General features: G+C 46.2%; 1 protein-coding gene across 3 annotated transcripts; it reads left to right on the top strand.

Annotated features, from left to right (window-relative positions):
• Positions 1 to 7,105: 7,105 nt before the first annotated feature.
• On the top strand, positions 7,106 to 14,753 carry LOC112292401 (uncharacterized). Of its 3 annotated transcripts, none has more exons than XM_024540835.3 (7): positions 7,106 to 9,439; positions 11,070 to 11,979; positions 12,224 to 12,306; positions 12,488 to 12,585; positions 12,707 to 12,780; positions 13,005 to 13,132; positions 13,274 to 14,753. In XM_024540835.3, exons 1-7 carry the CDS (start codon positions 9,133 to 9,135, stop codon positions 14,326 to 14,328), a joined length of 2,655 nt encoding a protein of 884 aa, XP_024396603.1. In that variant the 5' UTR covers positions 7,106 to 9,132; the 3' UTR covers positions 14,329 to 14,753. The 3 variants fall into 3 exon arrangements, with proteins under 3 accessions (XP_024396603.1, XP_024396604.1, XP_090112748.1); XM_024540836.3 differs by having other exon boundaries at positions 7,854 to 9,439; positions 11,073 to 11,979; XM_090256622.1 differs by lacking the exon at positions 7,106 to 9,439 and having other exon boundaries at positions 10,753 to 11,979.
• The last annotated feature ends 708 nt before the right edge of the window (positions 14,754 to 15,461 follow it).

The raw sequence follows: 15,461 nt of genomic DNA, 5'->3' as shown, positions 1-15,461 counted from the left end.
TGCACAGCATGTGCAAATACTGTGTGCTGTTCAAATGTGCCACCCATGTTGAGTTTTTTGTGACTGGAATCCTAGTTAACTCCTGTTCTCCATGTGCAGAGCAGTGATAAGCTTCTTCTTTCATTTCCAGTTACAACAATGTGCCTGACCGGTTCATGCATATTCATTGTCCCTCCATGTTTACAAGTGTGTGTCATCACACAACCATTGCCTTTCACAGAACACCCTTTTTTCCATAACTTCAAACTGAGATCCAAAAAAGAAAGAGCAAGAGGCACCATCCTCTGACCCAAGCCTAGTAGACTATTTGGAAGTTCCCAGAAGCTCCAAGGCAACCGGATCTCCATAGCCTGTACTCAAGCACATCAGGTTGACTACAAGCCCAGAATGCTCTGCTTTTGCACAGAGGCACAGAACAGAGATGAGGAGGTAAGGGGAAGGGGAAGGTGATGACAACAGTAAGAAACATTGCTGCCAACGCCTCCAGAGCTGGTCCAAGCCAAGCCAAGCCAGGGAACAAGGGACATTCCATGCTCTTCTGTTGTTGTTGTGGAGGTGCTGCCTCTGCAGTAGTGAATCAGATCCCCCCCCCCCCATCCTCCTCTTGCAATAGTGATTGCTCACCTAACTCATAACCCATTGAAAATACACATATACCTGGTCACTCACCCTAACTCAAAACCCATTGAAAATACACATATACCTGGTCACTCACCCTAACTCAAAACCCATTGAAAATACACATATACCTGGTCACTCACCCTAACTCATAACCCTTTGAAAATACACATATACCTGGTCACTCACCCTAACTCATAACCCTTTGAAAATACACATATACCTGGTCACTCTTTCAAACTTGATATGCATGTGACAGATGGATGGATGGCTCCATTCTCACTCAACACCATAACCATCTCCAGAAAATATCCCATTCTGATGGGTAAACTCTTGTTGTCTCCAGTGCCAACCTTATTGATGGATATGTGGGAGACTGAGATAATCAACTCCAAGCTACAACTGTAATGTGAATTGTGGAACTTAACAACACTGTGCTGAAGGATCTGGACATTGAGCCTGCAGAATGAATCCTAGGAATGCATTATTTTTTAAAATTGTTTTGTTGATTTTGTTGGGAATCTACAAAGATTGTAAACAGGAGCTTAAAAACTCATCTAGTCTCTCACATCTTTTTGTGCAAGAGCTGAGTTGTAATTACAATATTGCTGCAAGTGACTTCATTCATTTGTAAAAACTGAAATATGGCCAGTTTTATGAATGTATGCTTCTTTGGAAATGAAAGAAGAGGAACATTTTATTTCAAATCCATTGTAAGAATACTATACTTCACAAGTTGTAAAAAGTTGTTATTAGGGGATAATTGAACTAGGCTGGTTACATTCTAAGACAAAAGAAAAGGACTTGTTTAAGAACATCAATAGTCTACTATATATATATATATATATATATATGAATAACCAGGTTCACAAGATGGTTAACTTTGTTTAATTATCAAAACTTAATGGTCTACATTTATATAAATTTCATATTTTACAATAATAATGTAATTTTTAAAACATGCTTATAGATACAGATGTTTGTATGTGCATACATACACATGCTTGTAGCACTTTGATTTAAGTATTAATTGAGCAAAAAATAGGAACTTCATTTAAGAAATGTAAAGAAGACACTATGCTAGTATTCACTGTATGTGCACATTGATGTGTGTAAGTAAAAAAACAATAGCAACAATTTAAGCACAAATCAGATCCAACTCAAGCAATTGGATTTCAGATCTTTTAGAAAATTTTAGTATAATTTCAAACTAACTGAATATATATATATATATATATATAGATAATTTTACTTCAAAGAACATCTTAGTTTTCCATGGTTTTCAATTAAGTCTTTCTACTTTTTGTGTATGTTTGTTAGTTTCTACTCTTTCTTTTTTCTTTTTTCTTTTTTCTTTTTTCCTCTTTTATCATGGAAAAGTGACACATGGGTAAGTAGGTATGTACTGTATATGAAGATAAGGGGGTAACAAGAATGAAGTCATGTTTTGGAGTCTTTGTTCCCATACAATCAAAGGGTGGGAATGGGATGGGTACATGTATTACTTTAATTTAAATTAATTTTTTCTTTGTTGTTTAATACTATTGTTTTGATTTTGACTCAGAGCAAGTTCTGGAACAGAATCTCTTTTGCCAAGGAGTGGCAGGGCAATCATGCATGCTGGCCACTATTGAAGGGAGGCAGGCAGAGGAGGGGAGGGGAGCCAATAGCAGTGGTGCAGCATCATACTACTGCAGAGGAGCCCCCTTGGCACAAGGAAACACCCCCCTCCTTTTTGCTTGATGTCTGAGCTTTCAGACAGACACACATTAGGATTTGGAAGTGTGGGAGCTGGAAACACGGAGAAGTCTCTCTCTCTCTCATGTGTGTATTTCTGTTGGGTGCCCAGCCCCAAGTCCATTGTAGTAGGTAGGCCTCTGCAATAGGGCCATGGATTTTATTCATTTGGTGTTTGTTGCAGAGAGTTTCCATGTGGTGAGGAATATATCTATATTTACAACATTAATGTAAAACCAGGGGATGACTATAGACTGACTGTAAAATGGGGAAGCTGGTCAGTTAGAGATAATTAATACAATATTAATAATAATATAGATAGACATTTGGAGAGAAGTTTGAGTGAGTGAGGGGTGTGGTTTGGGGAGGGTTGTTCCATGGAGAAAAGGAGAAATGGTCGCAGAGGCCCCCCTTCCCTTCCCTTTCTCTGCCACACTCGCGTGAATTAGGGGGCAATCCAGAGAGAGAGGGGGGGAGGGGGCGGCAACCTCACAGGGGGACTCACTCACGGGCGGGAACATCCAAACCCTATATATTATGGATGAATGAATTAGTTTCGTCCGCCCCGAATGAGGAAGCATATCTTCTTCTTCCCCTGGACCAGGTCGCAGCGACCGCAGCCGTCGATGGAAAGCATTTTCGCAGGAGAAACGGCCAACTGGGCTCTCTGTCGCATCTCAGACATCGGGAGGGGGGAGGAACGGGACGCCTCACACGGGAACAGGTCGTGGAGGATACTTGTGCCATACTATTGAGGGGTGGTTTTGAATGATTCAATAGGCCGGGTCCAGCCTTAAATGCCCAGATTTTTGGGGGCTGGAAGGGGAATTCTTCAACTGACCCGTGAAAAGAGCAGTTTAATGGATTGCCTCACATTGCTGGTCGGTTGCTTTATGGGAGCATGTGGACAAGCGCTAACCCTAAATAGGACCCCTTGTGTGTTGATTCCAACCAGACGGTGGTGGCTGGTGAAAGAAAAGGATCCAGTCAGTCAGTCAGTCAGTCACAGAGTCAGTCACTCACTCGCCTTCCGTTTGCCCCCATTTCTCCCTTCTTTTAGGGGAGGAAGGGAGGGAACCATGCTTCACTTTCCTTTCCTTCGCTCGCCGTTCATTTGGAGATTGGCCCGGCGAATTGGGTGGGAAGCGGCTTTCTGACCTAATTCCATCCCATTTGTTGTTGTTCTAGGCTCTTCTCAGTCCCATCTTCGCTTTCAGGATAGAAAGTGGGTTCCCTTGCCTTGTCTTGCCTTGTCTTGCCTTGCCTGGCTTAGCTTAGCCCCCCCCCCCCCCCACTGATGTGTGGGTGGAGGGCCCCGTTGGACCTAGCCCTCGCCCCTTCCCCTCCTCATTCCCGTTCTCCTTCCCCTTCCCATTTGTCCCGCCTTGCTACTTATCCTCTCCCCCTTATCAATAAATATTTGGGGCTTTCATACTGGTTGTCGCTCGTTCTGGCTTACCAATTGGGTGGGAAATGGTTGCACAATTTAAATCTGGTTGATACATCAAGTTGGCAATGCCATTAATGTTTGTTGGCAACCTTCCATGCAAAATTGTTTGAAGTTCTCAAATCGGATTTGGAATTTTAAAATGCTACTGACTAATACTCCACATTACTGGTAATATTTTTTGAATTTTGTTATAATGCTATTGATTTTTATGGTGAACAATATTTCTATAATTGTACTAGACAACATTGAACATGCTTCCACATATTAATGAAAACTCTTTAAAGGGAATAACAATTTTGCTACAAAGGATTTTTTTTTCCCAGTATGTTTTTTTTTGAAGAATAGTTTGCAATAAACATAGATTCCAGAATACTAGTATGTTTGTGCAGAATTCTGTGCTTGAAGCCCTACTTTCCTTCTAGAAGCCCATGTTAAACCAACTCACAATTTATTACTGTAAATGATAAAGTTGGGTACAAAATAGAGTGCTCACTTATTCAAAATGACTAAATATTGAGAATTCCCAATTTCTTTCAAAAACCTCAAATTTTTAAACATAGTTCTACAAGTAATGTATGCATGCTCATCACAATGATGCAAAGTTAAAAATTAAGGTGATATTCGTTAATATGTCTTGCAAGAAAAAAAATAAAAATAGAATGGTATTCCATCAAAAAAAAGATTGAGGGTCACCAAGAAAATAAAAACTGAAAATAAACAAGTATATCACAATTTAAATCCCAAAATATTTGAATATTTCAGCATTGGACGTTTCTGTAAAAGAATTAATTAGTTATGCTTGTATGGCTTCTTATCCTTACTATTGTGACTATCTTTTGAACACTGTTTCAAATTAATACAACGGATAAAACAATTCTTCCACGGAGTTCAAATTTGCACGAAGTAGAATGTATGTTTTCATCTTGTTCTCATGTGATTTTCGTTTTGATATCTTCATGAATACAAGGAAAAATCAGTATTTTAAGAGATGATTCAAGTCTTTGTTATGATTAAAAAATGTATAATCATAATTACTTTAGTATATTTGATGTTAACATTTTTTTATTTATTTCTTTACTCATGTTATAGACAATATTTCCATTTATTTGAGTATAGCATACCAAGTATTAATTATTGATTGATAAACTGAAATAGAGTTTTACTTGCATTCAACCTGATAATTTTTCATTCGCTTTCAATTAAGTAGTAAAATAACATTAGAGGTTTGTTTATGATTTTTTGATAATCTATAAAAAAGTGATGTAGCATTTTCTTTTACATACATCTATAAATAAAAACAAAAATAAACAACTTTGATCACTGACTTTAATGCTTAATGCTTTGTACTTCAGACAACAACCAGAGCTTTCAAAAATTGTTGCAAGATTTTCCTTAGTACAGATTTTATTCCAAAGCCTGTGACCATGAGAATGTTTGGTTACAGTTCATAATCCTTTGTGGCATTGGATCTACATTGAGGAACCCTGAAAAGCAACATCAAAACAAAGCATGATTGTGTTGTGATTTGTGCTTCAGGAGGTGGGTTTTGTCCACATTCCAACTAACTCACACCTACACACACACTATCTTAACCAAGTTCCCTCTTCAATCTGGCTTCTGAATCAAACTCTCCCAAAGCACTCAGCACCAGTGTAGACCACAAGCCTTACATCTTCACACATGCTGCAGGATAGAATCACCACACATTAATGGAGCTGCTGCATACTTGGAGGCCATTACAATGGAGGATTAGTTACTAGTTGCTAAAGCTCACAGTTGTCCACTACTCTAATCAGAGGAAGGGGCTTCCTGCACACAGTAGTTTGTACATGGCTTCTGGACTGCAACAGGAGAAACAGCAGCTCACATTTGTGCCTTCATCCACTGAATCATATATCACCCTGCATCTTTGACTGAAGACCCTCACAAGGGCAGCAAGAATATGGAGAGGCAACAGGCAGCAAGTTTTCTTCATGGCTTACATGTGGCCAGGTGAGTGGGTAGGTAGGTGGATGAATCAGGGACAGAGCCTCATCAACTCCTTGGTGTCAAAGTTATGTATAATGGCAATCAAATAAGTACACATGGACACCCACTCCATCGTATCATGTTGTTGTAAATTCCTTGTCTCAGACCAAGCTCACCCATTTTGATTGTATGATGTGTGCCAATGGGAGTACAGATAGTGAATCTAAGCCTCTAATTTTGATATAAATGTAATTTCAGATCCCACTCATGTCAGTGAGGGTATGGGACGGAATAGCTCAATCCCATGGAATTCACTATATACATCACAAACATGCTAAGGGGTTCTAAAGAAATATCCATAGACAAACAGATTTAACACAGTGCTTTGAAAAGGACAGTGGATATGTACTGCCTGAATTTGAGTGTACATTGCTTTGGAAGATGTTTGAGCATTGGATTGTGATTAACCAATCATATGCTGAAGCCTTCACATCAAAATGTTAAATTTGTCTATTTAAATGAAGATCAGTGCAAACCTATTGTGCACTAATGTGCCGAGAAGTTTTGCTGGTTGAAATTCAAGGAAAAAGAAAAAGAAATCTTATTTTTGGAATATTATTTTTTAATCATGGATTAAACAAATGAACTCATCCTACTAATTAACCCAATCAAAACAAAACAAAACAAAACAACACATTGCATTACATCTATCAAGGGATATCAAAGCTCTTTTGACTTGGACATCCATGTAGATCAACAATTTCTGAAAATTTTATCAATGAATACTTGAAAATCAAATGCCAGTGATTTGCTAGAAAACAAACACAAGTTACAAGTAATTTGACTGGATTTTCCAGTTCAATATGTGAGACCATGCCCCATATGTGTAAAGTGAAGTTTATAGCATCACAAGAATTTGATCGGTCATGAATTTTATCTGAAGGTAACCTAGAAAAATATTGTCACTCAAAAACTTCTCCGTATTCGAAATTTGATTTGTTGGATACCAGGTCCTTTTGCAGTAAGACTCCGGATTTAGCACTGGCGCAAACAGTGTCCACTGTTTGGGATGGTTTGTCAAGGAATAAAACACTAATAGGCAACAGGAAATTGACCTCTTCCCATTGGAAAGGCAGGACAGAGAGCCCGAGGGGCGGGTAACTCAAGGTTTCTGTGCAAGCGGTGATTTTTTTCCGGATGTTAATTTTGCAAGGAATCCTGGCAGCAACAGCAGTGCTGTGCCCAGAGTAGAGAGAGAGAGCGAGAGAGAGACAGACACGGGGGGAGAGAGAAAGTGTGAGCGATGAGACCAGACTAGACCAGACGAAACTGGTCTCCTGCTACGGTTTCCTTGCTGAGCGAGTCGCCGTCGTCGTCATCGTCGTCGTTGCAGCAGCAGCAGCAGCGCCAGTTTCGCAGACTAGTGGAGGTGATGTCGTCCAGCCCAGAAGGAGTGTGATCCCAGCCCTCGCACCACAAGCCCGTTGCTATGCATTTCCATTCTCTTCTTCTATGCTTATCGTCGTTAATCGCACCATCCCCATCCCCAATCCCCAATCCTCAATCCCTATCGTGTGTGTCCTTTTCTACCTGCAACGACGCTAATAGGGGTATATGTCAGGTCGGGCCTGCACAGCCTGCTTGGGGAGAGCTGCTACCTTTCTTTTCTTCCTAGCACTCCATTTAACTAGTGCCACTCGCTGTGATAGCTCGGGAGTTTCTTGCTCATCAGGATTCGACCCTAAGGATTTTGGGTTCATCGCTAGTGGGTTCCTGCAGTATTAAGGACTGGCGGTAGAGTGCGGAAAAATCAACCAGATCTTGTTACCATTTTTTCAGTAGCGCAGCTGGGTTTTGCAGGAGAGGTTGTCATCATATATGAGCGATGTGTCCTAATGAGAACTTCGATCTAGACTTGCACTGGGCTTCGTCATCTGTGGGACCATCTTGTGATAATTAAAGGCTTCGGCGACCCATGCAGCTGGCGGAAGAGGCTCGTCCGTTTCCAAGAGTCTTACCCTCATAGCGGTGCCTCAAACTGCTTGAACTCGTTCCTCATGCTGTAATTCAGGTAGCTGATCCTTCGAGCGCTTCCTTCTCAGCGCGCGGAAAGCACTGATAGCCAACCTGCAGGACCGTCCGTTGACATTAGCAGAAAGCCGGGGTCGCTATCAGCGTGTGATCCTTCGTGTAGATGCTCAATCGCTAGAAAGTCGTCAAGGTATCGTCACTGACGACGCGTATGGGTCCTGCGGGTTTGGATAGGCGAGAACCACCGGGCATGGAGAGTTGTAGATGCACTGGGGTTGCTCTTATGGTACCTTCTACCTGAAACCAACCCCTTTGGTCGCTTCATTTCGAGCGCATGAGTGGAAACACAAAAGTACGACAGGACTCCGTTGAGTAGTGCAAATGACTGTCTACGTTCTTACCGGTCGAAGGTTATTCTTTGTCATCAGTTAGGAGCTCAACACACCGACGGGGGTCCAGGCAGTTGCATTTCGGTGAGGAGATGTTTGTCGAGAAGAGAACGCAAGGGACAATGATGGAGATACAGTGACAACTGTTGTCAGAAGTCATCATCAAACCTCAGTGAGTACCGTTATGATCCAGAAAATGATGCTGGGATCTGAGGCCACGGGCTGCGGCTGTTAGGCGTTCATAGGAGCTTCCAGTACATGGTTTCAAACCGTAAAGATAGATTCTAGTGTAAACAAGACGAGAAGCAGCATCATCATCGCTACTTCTGTGCACGAATACCGATTCGTTCAGAATTTGCGGATATCTCTCGTGTCTGCGACGCTGAAGGCTGTAGGCATTGCTATTGATCTTTGCGTAAACCCAAGAAGAGGGGTGTGAGGGGCAATTATAGGAGGAGTCGCGCTCTCTACTTGCTCATTCTTGGCTCAAACACGTGTGAAGATCCAGAAGGAAGGGTTCGTAGGTTAGCTCATGGAAACCGATACAACGTTAAGGAAATGATGCACGTGAAGGATCTGGTCAGCATGGGAATTGGTTTTGCTGGGTTTTGACGCACATCACACCATGTAGTGAAAGCCAGCTTGGCTTCCACGAACACAAATTTCACCACAGGCTCACCGTTGCCCGTAGTGCTCCTCAAACTTTAACCAACTTGCTGAAACAGCTGCGGGGACAACGACGATATCCTCATTAATCAAGCATTCGCATTTCCAACCCTTAACTCCGTGAACTTGCAGGATACAAACTAGCATAAACCGAATGCAAGATACTCATAGATTGCGACCGGAGGAGTGGGGAGGGGGAGGGGGACTTGACGTGCAATTTTTGCAGTTGTAACCTGACGGTGTCCCTGACAGTTTCAGAGTGAAGGGATATTTATGAAGTCTATGAACCACTGGCTCAGGTTTTCTCCTCAATTCCCTCCTTTGGCCCTTGACACAGTGAAGCAGCAAGCTGACCCCATCAGCTACCAGCCTCGCAGTACCAACAGTCTCATACTATCAAGTATGTCGCAAAACCATAGTAATAACATAGGCGGCTTTCAAAACTCGGCGAATAGTTGTTACAATCCTCTTCGTAGCGGCGGCGATGGCGACAACTCAAATTCTGCTCAAGGGCTGGAGATGATGCGGTCCGATGGATCCCTTTGCATCATGGAGGCCCTCACTAGGTCGCACAGTGCAGGTAAGAATGTCGACTTTTCTGACCCTTCACCTCAACATCATGCTGATTCTGCTTCACCAGCAGAATGCGTCTATCAAAACCATTAGTTTCATCGAATTTCTCTAGTACTCAAAATTGACAGCTGATGATTAGCTCAGCATGTGCTGCCTTAAGACCAAGTCTAGGCCCGTGATCAGATAACTGCTGGCTTTTGAGTCGACATTGAACGTTCACAGTTCAACAGTGCTCTCCACACCCACGTAGAGATGGGACGAGGTGGCCGTGATTGTGACGAGAACCAGTCTCCTATGTAGACATCGCTAGTGGCGCACTGCATGCCAGTAATCGTAGGACTCCTTGATTCAGCCCAGTCTCCTTTGGCTGGAACCTCTGGTCTTCTCTTTTCTAGCAAAGGTGCATGTAATTCTATCCCACTGTCCAAGTAACAGAAATAAAAGCTTCACATATATATATATATATATATATATATACATGAAACTTGAATTCCTAGATTACATGTTCCTTCTCAAAAGAAAGCTTTACCATATGTCGCGTCGGCCAAGCATGTTGGGGTCAACCATAACAATAATCACTCGTTCACCTGACTCTGCAGTTCACCCTAGAATATGCTTAGGCCATGCTTTGTAGCTAGCTTTCTTGACTCTACATTCTGATCATAGATTCCGCGAGGAGACGCTTTACATGCGTTGCTAACTGACAGATAACTTGCTTCGTAGGCAAATCTGATAGTTCGCTCATTACCAACTTACTCCTCAGACGTTTCAAGAGCGAAAAGACCTTTTCCATTTGTGCATTAAAGTGTTGACATAGTAAACGTTAGGATCGTTGAACATTCAATGCACAAAATGAAAAGTAAACATCCAACCCAGTATGTCAAGAGCATCCAACTGTTCCTCCTCGAAGACAATTTCAATGCTGAAAACCTCAGTGACGCTAGCTATGACCACGAGTTTAGAACTCCTCTCCTATTTACATCTTCACAAATCTGAGATGTTTGCTTTCAGTGCCACCTTCAGCAAGTTAGGCTCATGATTCATAAGGTGTTACTAACGACGGCTGATCAATCCATAGTTTCATCAAGTCAATTGTTCGGCTCCAAATTATGCACGGGTCTATCCTTGCGTGCGCTAGTCTGTGCTAGTGTTAAAGATGCTCTACATCGTTCATTTGCATCCAATCCAGGTGGACATGTCGCGAAGACTGCCTCTGAGGATTATGATGCCGTAGAGACCTTCTGGTGCTAATCCTTCCCAGTTCTCTACAGTCATTTAAAAGTAATCCCAAACGATAGGTTTCACTTCGGATAAATTGCTCCCTGCGCACTTAAGCTTCCTCGGCATAATTAAAGTCATAATCCTGGACTTCTCAGCCTTGTAGGCATGCGTCAGGATTCGTACCAGTCCAACTTGTTCAGGAGTCCAGGTCAAGGATGTTGTCGTCCTCCAAGTGTCACGATTTTACTTGAAAGTGCTCGGGTCTCACCTATGCACATCATGAAACGTCTACGCTTACCAGGTGCAAGTTGAACGTGTGAGGTGCCGTAAGTCGAAGATGGCACAAATGCTAACGTCTGCGTGTGCTCCTGGGAGACTGATGGTTGAGAGTTGTGTTGGTCCTTGTGGGTGGACAGCAGAGCATTGGCCGCAGCAGCGCGGCATGCAGTCGGATGGCGGAATCCAGCAGCATACCCTTTTGACGGCCGATCAGCTGTCGAGGCTGACGCGCAACGGAGGCGCCGGTGATCAGCAGTTGACGGGTTCCCACAGCCACTACGAGCTGCAGAGCAGCGGTACGGAGACGCGCGACGGGCCGAAGCTGGAGGACTTTCTGGGCGGCGCGTCGTTGGGTGGACAATACTCGGACCGGGAGGCGCAGCAACAGCAGTTGGACTCGCTGTACTACAACGCCGGAAACCCGGGTGCAAGTTACGGGCGCGACGGGCAGTCGCGCATCAACGTGAACTTGCCATACTCATCTCAGACGGGCGGAGGGTCTCTGCACGACGTGCCCTCGTCGTATCACGTGGCGTACGGTAGGGTTCAGGATCAATCCAGCCTGACGAACCCGCAAGGGTACGAGCACCAGCAGTCCCGAGTGCAGCACGAGCTGCAGGAGAGCAATTTGCTGGCAGGCAGCCGGTTGCACCCGCAGAACCTCCTGCAAGCGGCACTGGACCAATCCGCGACTGCGGAGCTGTTGTCGGATTGCGCGCTGCAGCTGCCGTCGGGAGGTTCACCGAATCCGGGGAGCGAGGACTATGGATTGAAGACGTGGCTGCGGCATCAGGCGGCCGCGGAGAAGAGGGTGCTGAACGGCTTGAGTGGGCTGCAACCTCTGACGCTGTCCATGAGCGCCGGGTCCCATCAGAGCAACGGGTCCGCTGCGGTGCACGGCGGCGGACAGCTACCGATCGCGGAGAGTCCGACGGGGCCTGAGCCGCGAAAGCGCGGCGCCGGGCGAGCTGGGAGCAAGGAGCCATCCCCGCGCAAGTCCATCGACACGTTTGGGCAGAGAACATCCGTGTACAGGGGCGTGACTAGGTGGGTGTGGATGGGTGCGAGCTGTATGTTGTGAGCGAGTGAGGGTCGGTCGCAGATGTGTTGCAGTGGGAGTTGGGAGGGAAACATGTGATGGGAGGGGGCGGAATGGGTGCAGGCGGGGCAGAATTGGTTGGTTGACAGTGGATGTGGGTGGGGCGGATAGGAAGGTGGTGGGTGCGGAGGGTGTGGGGAATCTGATTTGTGGTCTGAGGACGTTGGAGTGCATTGTGTTATTGGATGGTAGGCATCGGTGGACTGGACGGTACGAGGCTCATCTGTGGGACAACAGTTGTAGAAAGGAGGGGCAGACTCGGAAGGGACGGCAAGGTACGACGTGCAAATTGTGAAGCGCAGAGAGGGTGGTTTTGGTGTGAGGCGTTGGAGGTTGTTGAGTGGAACGCGTGAGGTGTTGGAGAATGTGAGGATGCGCGGATGCGGAGTGATTGTTTTGCGGTGCGCGGTTTGTGGCGAGTCTAACGGTGCGGGTGAACTGCGAGATGTGGAACAGTGTACTTGGGAGGCTACGACAAAGAGGAGAAAGCGGCGAGGGCGTACGACTTGGCGGCACTGAAATACTGGGGTCCCAACACGACCATCAACTTCCCGGTACGTGATGAGTGGTGTGGTGAGATGGGGTTTGAGGCGGTTGACAGTTGAGGGGCGGAGTGGCAGGGATGGGTTGGGTGCGGTGCTGATGACCGTGGAATGGTGGATGGGTGTGCAACAGTTGAGTACGTATGAGGCGGAGCTGGAGGAGATGAAGAACATGTCTCGGCAGGAGTATGTGGCGTCGTTGAGAAGGTAAAGAGTGGGGAGGTTGTGATGGTGAGTGTGAGTGTGAATGTGCGTTGGTGCGGGTGTAGGGTCCAGAAATAGATGAGGAGAGATTGTGGGACGCGGGAAGCGGGTGCGGGTGTGCGGCGAGGGCGCTGCAGAGGAAGGTGGCGGAGCGGAGTGGGAGAATGGGGCGACGATGAGCGCGGTTCTGAAGTGGTGGAAGTGTTGTTGGAACGTGGTGTGGGCAGGAAAAGCAGCGGGTTTTCTCGAGGGGCATCGATGTACCGAGGGGTGACGAGGCACCATCAGCACGGGAGGTGGCAGGCACGGATTGGGCGCGTGGCCGGGAACAAGGACCTGTACCTGGGCACTTACAGTGAGTGGCAGTTTGACTTGGGGGTTTGCAGAGGAGGAGGGGGTTTGTATGTGTTGTTGGGATGTGGAGGGAGATGTGCAGTTGCAGCAGACGTGGGGATCTGATCCAACGGTCGGCGTGGCGTGGGTGTGTGTGAGTCAGGCACGCAGGAGGAAGCAGCAGAGGCATACGACCTGGCGGCGATAAAATTCCGTGGAATCAACGCCGTGACAAACTTCGACATCTCTCGGTACGACGCCGGTCGGATCCAGCAGGCAGGTGCGAGTGGGCATCATGGAGCGGAGGCCATGAAGGCGGCGAAGGAAGCGGAGGTGGCGGCGATGCAGTCCCGAGTTGGTGCGACGGCAAGTCAAATGCACAGCCACAGCCAGAGTCAGGTGAACGAAGAGCAGCAGACGTCTACCCATTCGACGGGCGGGCCGGGGAGCCAGCTGACGTCGGAGGTGTTGTCGGGTCAAGGGGGGCTGTCGAAAAACCTGATGGAGTGGCAGATGCTGTATCAGCAGCAGGCTCGAAACAGCTGGGAATCGAGCTCGCGGGAGGAGAGCCAGCGGGCACGGTTGGGATTCGGAGTGGATTCGATGCGGGCCCCGAGCACGCAATCGAAGTTCCCGCCGCCGACGAACGGGATGCTGCTGCGGAACCTGATGGGATTGGAGGCACTGCCACAGGATCAGAACAGAAGGGGCGGCGAGAGTTCGTGCTCCGGGAACGGGGGACTACTGGGGCAGGGAATGCCGAGCTCCGGGAGCATGATGAGCACGTCAGGGTTCGAGGGCGGGGGATCGAGCGCATACCAGAGCGGCGACGGGAGGGCGTTGAACTCGCCACCGATGAGCAACTCGGCGTACCAGCAGCAGGGGCAGCAGGGGGGGCAGGGGGGGCAAGGGAGCGTGGACAGGGGGGCTGTGGTGGACAGTCCGAAGAATTCGGTGGGCGAGAGCGAGGAGGCGAGCTCGAAAAGCTCGGCGTACGATCCGGTGTTGCAGGGGGAGCTATCCCGGAGCGGAATTTTGTACATGTCGCCAGGGTCGGGGTCGCAAGGGAAGATGGGAAGCTATGTGGAGAGCAACCCGATGTCGCCGTGGATCAGCAGCAATGCGGCGACAGTGCAGGGACTGGCGGGTCGGTCGAACTTGAGCATGGGTGGGCACATGGGGTCGGGTCCCATTTTTGCGCACTCGTGGAACGAATGAGAATGAGGTAGAGAGTAGGAATGGGCGGTAGTTAGGGTAGGAAGACAGATCAGATCGGTAATGGTGTAAAGGCAATCAGGTTGAGCACTCGGGCCGTCGAATAGTTGCGGGGGAGATGATCGACGTGCGTCGTTTGGAGTGCGGTTCAGCGTGTGAACAAGGTTTTTGGCTCTCTACCCTGAGTGAAAGAAAAGGGGAGGGAAGTGGGTCCGATATTTAGCACAGTTCTACAGATGGTAAGTGTTGATACAGAGATATACGGTACGAGGCCCCCAGACATTGACATTGGCGGCATGTAAAATTGATCGATGGCGATGATGATTTTCCGCCCGTTGTGCGCGGGAACAATTCATTTCATGGGCGCAGTTAGGTGGAGGGGAATTGATGTTCATAGTACAATAATGATGGCAACGGTTTTGGTGAGACTTGTGTGTGCATTTGTGGAGTTGTGGTGGGGAGGGTGGGCCGTGTCTCATGGTGTGTGTCGGCTGGGATGGGTGGTTCGGGGGTCGTCGGTGTGGTGCCGTGGGAGTTGTATAGAAGTGGTGTTTCCGAGCAGTCCTAGGGCTTTGCAAATGAGTTGATTGGTTGCAGAAGGTTGAAGCCTCAGACGGCTTATTGATCTCTGATAGTGTAGACGAGCATGCTGGTTTTGGACTTTTGATGATTGTGCTCTGTTTGGCTTTCATGATGGTTTTTGTTAGTGAGACCGTTGGGCTTTGGCGGTATTGTTTTAAGAGTGCAAGCTGGCTTTTTTTGCTTTATGTCTGGGGCGTCATTCTCGCTGTGTTCCGAGCACTCGAGTAATTTAGGTATAATATAATTTAAACATGTTAGAAGATAAATCTTTTTAAAAAAACATCTAAATTAATCTAAATACTTAATTTGCATGTAAGAAACTTCTTTGATATTTTTGAAGAAAGATATTGTGTACCAAATATGTTTTTACCTTGTTCTACTTACCTCTATTTAGTAAAATATTATAGTCATATATTGTTAAATGTATTTTTTAAAATATATTTAACTGTAAACAAAAAATTATTTGACTTAGATACTTTGGTAATTAAAAATATATTAGTTAGCTATGTAGTTGAGCAAGAATGTTGGCCAATTAGCTAGACCTTCAATTATTT

This window comes from Physcomitrium patens, chromosome 15 (assembly GCF_059467195.1).
Source record: "Physcomitrium patens ecotype Gransden chromosome 15, ASM5946719v1, whole genome shotgun sequence".
Classification (NCBI taxonomy): domain Eukaryota; kingdom Viridiplantae; phylum Streptophyta; class Bryopsida; order Funariales; family Funariaceae; genus Physcomitrium; species Physcomitrium patens.
The sequence above is the reverse complement of the archived record's forward strand: the minus strand, read 5'-3'. Positions and strand labels throughout refer to the sequence as shown.

Bases quoted from the DNA above. Each gene is read 5' to 3' on its own strand.
- LOC112292401 (XM_024540835.3), top strand. From the start codon at position 9,133: ATGAAGTCTATGAACCACTGGCTCAGGTTTTCTCCTCAATTCCCTCCT. The intron at 12,586-12,706 runs GTACGTGATGAG...GGTGTGCAACAG, and splicing joins ACACGACCATCAACTTCCCG to TTGAGTACGTATGAGGCGGA. The intron at 13,133-13,273 runs GTGAGTGGCAGT...TGTGTGAGTCAG, and splicing joins CCTGTACCTGGGCACTTACA to GCACGCAGGAGGAAGCAGCA.